Raw genomic sequence first — 7,362 nt, forward strand, 5'->3', positions numbered from 1 at the left:
AACTGGTGACCTCCTATTAATGATGACTGAGTGCACATTTATGCTTCAATTCTGGTGATACCAAATAAAATACTAAGACAGAAATAGTTCACAGAGTTAATCAGATCAGCACCACCCTAAATATCCTGTTTGCCTTAACTACAGTGACCACAGCAGCACTGCAAAGCTGTGCTACAGCTGTGTTCTCACTTAATTACTCAGAATGTCCAAATGTTACTCTTATTCTCTCCTGGTGAACTGCAGAATAACCAGCCTGACCTTTGGGCACATGAAGGATGGGAAAGGGTAACTCTGAGGATGCACGGGCAGACTGCTAGTACTTAATTTTAAAACAATAAAAAAAAAAGGGTTCTTAGCCTGAAAGACAAAAGAACATTGGCTGTACCAAGTATCCCTGACTAGTTTGCATTTGGGATGCCACATGTGTGAGGGAAATGAGGAGTTGTGAGCACCCAAGCGATAATTCAAGGAATCCTCAGCAAGAGACAAACACATAAACGATTCTACAACAAATACGGCAGCATGCAGGTGCCAGGTGAGTCTGCACTCTTCCCTTCAGAAGGAGATACAATTTGTAATATACACATTTATGCAACTGAGAAATAAGGAATCACCTTTAGTAGTTTACATGAGTGGAACAACACATCCCAGGACTTCTGCTTGGAGAAAAACTAATTGGAAATCTGGGTTTCAAGGTGTACAGAAATCAAGAGATTTACACCATTACTTAAAAGCATGTAAGCAAAAGTCCACCACCTCAGAGTGCTTTTCTTAAAGCTGCCACTCAGCTTTTTACATTAATAAGCTAACTCACTCATTTTGAAGGACATGAACTTAATTTTGCCTGACATGTTGCCTGTCACCGAAATTCAGTTGTTACTTTTACTTTTTCTTGAGTATTGTTTTGACTTCTAAGTAAGTGCAAACCCAACACGTACTGTAAATGCCTTTCTCAGCCTAAAGCATCAAAGTTCCAAGTGAGTTAATGTTTCGTGAATTCATTAAGTTGTCTATTCTACTTACACATGAAAGTGAGAGCCAGCTTTCCACGGCTTCTAGAACAGTCAAAGAAAAGCCTGTGTACACCATTTCATGAAAGTGTAACAGGCCTTCAATCCTGGGAGACATAAGCCCTTCACAGAGGCTTTTAGTAACAAGACAGACAGAATGCTATTACATCATCTCTGCCAAGTTGATCAGACAAATTCCTATGTCAAAAAGCCTATACAGGGAAGGACAAAACACTGATAGTTTCAAAAAAAGGAACCCTTTCCTTGAAAGGAAATTGGAAAACTTGAGAAATAAAAAGAAGGAAAAAAAAAAACCCCAAACAAGCAGTTTGTAGTCTCCAGAAGACAAAAACCAATGACACAAAGTATTTTAAAAGTTACCACACTTGTATACTCAGGGAAAGAATTCGATCAAAACCCACCACATTTCTTTGTTTTTAATTAGGCAACATTTTTGCTTTTGTGAACTCAAGAAACGTATAATTAGAAGGCACAGAAAATAAGCAATAAAAAAGATGCTTCATCTTTTTACCTTTTTAACCACCACCCCCCAGAGTCCCTGCTGGCATCATTTAGATTTATTACAGCTGTGGGTAAAGATTGACAACTGACCTGATACTATTAGCATTAAGGCAGTGGCTCATGAAGTTTTCCTGAGTACAATCTTGACGGCTTATTTGCAAACACACTAAAAAGTTAATACATTGTCTAGACATCAATACCTTCCTGTACCTAATAAATACAAACATAAAACACAGCTCACGCTTCTATTTCAGTACAGCTATAGCTGTAAGTTCTCTTTTCCAGGAGGATAACAAGGTCTGTCAGACCACACCTGCTACTTATTTTTGCTTTATTTTCAAAGATCCTCTTCAGCTGACTGAATATTCCCACATTAACACTCTCTTACCTCCAGCCCAGAGCCTACTATTGTCTAATTTTGCCAAATAGGGATGCTAGTCAGGCTCTTCACAGTGGTGTGCTGCAGGAGGGCAAGAGGCAGCAGCACAAACTGACACGAGAGGCTGAGGCTGGAGAGAAGCCTCTGCTTCATGAAGACAGGCCAGCAGTGGAGCGGAAGCCCAGGCTAGGGAAAGTTTCACAGCTTGGCAAGGAGGGGTCAAGTACTGAGCAGCCCAGCCTGACCCCATGGCTGAGCTTCTCGTGGTCCCTACCAGCATGAATTATTCTGCCATTGTGTGAAACACAGCAGAACAGTTTCCACTACCAAAGTGTAAACCTAAGGGTTTTGCTGTCTCCTCCCTTGGGAATGGACACACTTCCTTTGGGCTTTTTCACATAATTAAATTTTACCAACACGTAAAGAAGTCTTGGTAAATTTTCTGCTTCAGACTGTGTAACATACAAGTTTAAGTAGCTTTATTTAAACTTACAGTTTGTAACTTGATCTACGTTCTAACTACTGATTTTATTATGCTTAATATAAAACCATTCCTTTTTGAATAAGAGGTGCTTATTTTCCTACTACTTCCACCACAGTAGCTTTCTTGTATTTATCTCTGGAAAGTCAAGCAAGCAATGTTTTATGTATAAGGTGTAAGTTGTGCTTCTGCAGAAGTAAACACAAATAGCCTGGTTGTGAAGACACATATCTATCTAATCATGTATTTAAGGTAGGAACATGCTTATCTGCTCACCCATTTCTCTTGAAGACAACAAGCACTGAGCTCTTATATGAAGTTAATCACAGAAACACTTCACTTTGTTTCACTGTCAGGACAGGTTTTTTTATACTAATCATGCACCAGCAGTAAGCAGTTACACCTTTATTTTGATGGCTTTTGACATGGGTGCAGGACTCACCCCTCCTGCCTTTAGCAGCTTTCTTCTGAATTCCTCAGTCGGGTTGTTGAATGTGAGCTTTTCACAGCGGAGGTGATTTACAGGTGGGTGGCCTTCAAGGTGCAGGAATAAGTCATAGTCAAATCGAACTTTCTTAGGTTCTTCCTGAGGGTTGAAAATAACCAGATAGAAACATCTAGCACCAAAACTAACTTTAAGCTGAAAACAAGGACTACATAAAGGCTGGCAATTAAAATGAAAATTATGTCATTTTTAACCATTCTCTGTGTTCTCAGACACATGATGGAATTTACCAAGTGTCAGCTGAGCTACAGTAAATCAGAGAAACTCGTATCAGCCCACGGTTACACATGGTTACCATGCACAAACTTCAGTGAACTTCAAGTTGTTCTGACAAGGCTTAATCGAAAGTGTGACGTCATGTCTGGCACAGGCTATGGACATACACATAGGCAAGTACAATTCAGCTGACACAAGGTAATTGTCACCAACACAATCACACTTCTGATCCCTACATAGTACTGAAGACACTGTAGTCGGTTTTGAATGCAAATTCCTCCACCAAAGCCAAACACTATTGTTTTCTTCACGAGTTGTAGAAAGGGGTAAGAATGAAACTGCTGCTGCACTATATTTTATCTCCTACACAGTGTCTGCTCGTTTATTAAACTTCATTGCCTTGAATGAGTGTGGCCAGATAAGACTTCAAGTGTTCCACCATAGCTTCCAAGTGATTAAAATCCTCTGCCACTGCAGTGAAAAAAATGAAACTGAATGTTCCCTGTACCAATATGGAGAGAGAAAGAACAGGAAAGGCAAATTTATCTTTGAAAAAATCATTAATGCTCTACTGCCCTGAGAATGCCTTAGCTGAAAAAGGACACTAGTGGTATTGAACAGACTTGAGTTTATAATACCAGAGAAAAGATATTAAGTACATTTCATGTTTTGCATTTACACAGTTCCTTCTAGAAGCTGAATAGAAATTAAGTGTTCTTTTAAGACAATATTAAGTAGACCTTCCTCCAAAGGTCCTGATGTGCAGCATAAGCCACTAAACCAGTGTCAGACGTAAGGCAGAACATAGTAAAAGGTCAAATTTAGAAAAAAGCTTTAAAAAAAAAAAAAGGGAACTATGAGGGAAGAGGAGGAAAAGATATGGCAAAATCTTAAACACTGCATGTAATCAAAATGTGTGCTCTGTTCAGTGACAGATGCTTTAGAAATTTACATTAAAGAAATGTTTAGTTTTGATTCAGGATTCCAAGGATGTGAAGAACTGAAAGTGTAGAAATCTCAGTTATTCTAAAAGTAAAATCAGAGGTTTCAAACAAAGCCAAGGGACAGTCGTATCATCTCATCTCTAGACTTGGAGAAGAGACAACAGAAGGGGATCTGAAATAAAAAGCCTGCAGTAGTGTGTTCCTGAAGACAGGAGTTCCCTAAGATGAACCTTTTTCTTGAAGGACCATTTTCAAAAGCAACCATGGATGAAGATACTCCTTACTGTTAGAAAGATTAACACAGGATTTCTTGTAGAAAAAAAGAGGAAGACTTACACCCCAGTCTGCTTAGAAAACGTGTGATGCTACAGGCAAACGGTTGGTACCAGCAGTTTTGCCATAAAAGTAAAGTTGTAAGAGTTTATAAATGGGAGTCTTCAAAGAATTATGTGGAAAATCAGATGAACATAACCAGTGATTTCAAAGAAGACTTTTACTACACAAACAACTCCCAGTACCACTACCATTATTTCAAAATGGTGTGACAGTGAAGGCAGAATATACTACAGTTTATGAGCCTTATCCTAAATGGACTACATTTTCCAGAGTAGTAGCCTTTTGACTAAAAGCATTTTGTCAAGGACTTTGTCTCAATGGCTAACAACTATAGTCTGCTGCTGCTGAATTAGGGGGGGTGGGGGCGGCGTGTTTGTCATTTCCCTGATTCTTTAAAGCTCGAGGTATTTTCTGTCAGGGTGAAATGCCAATTAGATTTTCTACCAATTTCTGTTAAGTCCTGGGAACAGCCACCCTTTAATTCTCCATGGTCCAGGTGGCTTCCTGTACCCCTGCCTTCTCTATTCACTAGGGTACCTTCTGAATCAGAAATTGAAAAGTTGTCTACCTTGAATAAGTGATGATGGTCTGTCTCCTCTTCCTCCTTCTGTCTATCTCCTCTTTTTCTGTACTGGAATACCTGTGAAGTGGCTTAGGGGAGGAAGAGTAGCTGAGCCAGGAGAAAGCAGTAGTTTGCCTCAGGAATTCCAGCTCAATTTTTGTGCCACTTTTCCTTTGTATTGTACCGACCCCAGGGAAGTGCATACTGCTGCAGCTGTGTGAAGAGCTAGCTGACTCACAGTCCAACTGCTGCTTGTTGTATTCCATGACACCAAAATGGGGGTGAGGGATGTTTGCAAACTTTCTAATTCCACATGCTGCTTGAGGGTGAGGTGAGTTGTAATCACTGCTGCCCTCTTGATCTCAGTCTAAGCCACAACTCCTGCTGGTCTCCACAGTCAGCAAAGGCAGCCATAAGTCTGAGTGGAAAACAAAAAAAGAAATGTCGGGCAGGAAGCCTTCTATAGAGATGCTTCAGTGACTGACTCACTATCTTCTGACTTTGTCTGCTGAGTTTTGGGATGAGCTCTTAACAGAGGACTCAAAGAGAATGGGCTGCTTTTCATTAGATTTCCTGAATGAATCAAAACTGCTTGCCTAATGGAGACAGACCTAAAAAGCATACCAGAAAAGCCAGTCAACTCACTGAGGCAGTTCCGTTTCCTTTTCCAACAGCAAACAGGGTAGACTAAGCCCTGCTCCTCACAGATTGATACAGGGAACATTTCAGAATTACCTGTTTGAAACCTACAACTTAGAAAGTGCCTGAGCAGAATTATCCACACCATGCACCTTGACAGAGTTTTTTGTGAAAGACAAAGAAGACTGGAATACCTACTTGAAGGTACACACAGCTAACAAAGTTGTACTCTAACATGAATTTTAAGTGGCCAGGGTCCCAGCAAAAGTGTATTTCTATTTTCCTTCAGTTTTAGTTTCTCACCAAGCATTCAACACATTAAAGACGCAAAATGACTTGATTAAAATAATTGCAATAAACTACATCTTGGCAATATAAAATAAACACACAGGTTATCTTAGAAGTACATGCAAAGTATAATAGCAGCTCCATCAAGGCACATGACAAACCTAAAATACTCCACTTAACATACTGTACATTAAAACTTGCAAGCTTTCTGCTATTTAATTCCACCCAAATTAGATTCTTTTCATCTGAATGAGTTAGTAATAATACAGACCCTGTTATGTACATTAAAGGAAATCTCTGTATTTGCTCTCAGAGACCTACAGTAAGTGCAGCATTTATTTAAGACTCAATTTGAGATACAACAATAATGTAAGCTTTGTAGAAAAGCACTGGGTTTTTTTTAAACTGTGCGCCTGGTAGCATTGAGTAGAGTCAATGTTCCCATGCAGTCTAGAAGAATGGGTTTTCAGACTGAAGATGCAGGATTAAAAAAAACAAACAAACAAAACTGTTTTGAAAGATCAAAACCTGAACAAACTAAAAAGACAAGCAATACTAAAATATAACACCAAGTTCATTATGAAATCAACATAATCAAGATTGGTTTCCTTTCTTAAAGTTTAAGTGGTTTGTGAACTTCCTTAAGAATTATTTAAAGTCTGTCCACTTCTGAATAGGGCTAGTAATTCTGAATAATTACGTTCAATATCTTTATTTTATCAGGTAATCCTAATTACATAGTAATCTACTAAATACAGTTACACATTTCTAGAAGTTACAGTGACTTTGAATTGAGGAACAGCACTAACGAAGATGACTTTAATCCTAATTTTAAACTGAGTTTATGAATTAAACTGTAAATCTTTAAAAAACCCTAACTTCCATATTAATTTTCTTTTAAATGCAAAGTATATAATTCTATACCTTGTTTTTGAAGTAAACCTCAATTGGTAAAATGAAACCAGCATACCCAGATTCTTCAACTTTGTAGGGTGGATCTTTGCACACTGAAACAAAGAGAAAAAACTGTATTTAACACACAAAAAAACGTTTTAAATGCTCAAAACATACGAGTAAATAATCTGCAACAATAGTGTGCACCATTACAAAACTGCACACACAGAGTAGGACATATGCGTGCACAACACAACATGAATTTTACAAGCAAATTTTTCCTGCCTATATACAACCTATAGTTTAGGCATAGCAATTTCCCCCACCACCCCTTATTTTTAAAATCCTTTCCGACTGCTAAAGCAGAACACCAGGGACTTAAGGTCCTTTCCAACCCTAATTATTCTATGATTCTATGACTTCAACACCAGGGGGACCCACTGAGTACCCACAACAGCTACATAGACACTGCAGCCAAGGCTTATTCTGGGAACGGAAAATATGTAGGATTCCACCCTGTGAAAGTTGAACACGCAGCAGACAGAACAACTGCCATTCATGTATTCATAACCTAATACTAATAAAA

General features: G+C 38.8%; 1 protein-coding gene across 1 annotated transcript in view; it reads right to left on the reverse strand.

Moving 5' to 3' along the window:
• Positions 1–6,889, reverse strand: part of MLLT3 (myeloid/lymphoid or mixed-lineage leukemia (trithorax homolog, Drosophila); translocated to, 3) — a gene marked incomplete at its 5' end in the record, with an annotated part of 49,618 nt that extends 42,729 nt beyond the window's left edge. The window contains 2 exons of the mRNA XM_010016768.1: positions 2,835–2,978; positions 6,807–6,889. Of these exons, the coding sequence (XP_010015070.1) occupies positions 2,835–2,978; positions 6,807–6,889 (227 nt within the window). The remainder of the gene's footprint in view (positions 1–2,834; positions 2,979–6,806) is intronic.
• Positions 6,890–7,362: the final 473 nt, after the last annotated feature.

This window comes from Nestor notabilis, unplaced genomic scaffold, assembly GCF_000696875.1.
Source record: "Nestor notabilis isolate BGI_N333 unplaced genomic scaffold, ASM69687v1 scaffold6116, whole genome shotgun sequence".
NCBI classification, from domain to species: Eukaryota; Metazoa; Chordata; class Aves; order Psittaciformes; family Psittacidae; genus Nestor; species Nestor notabilis.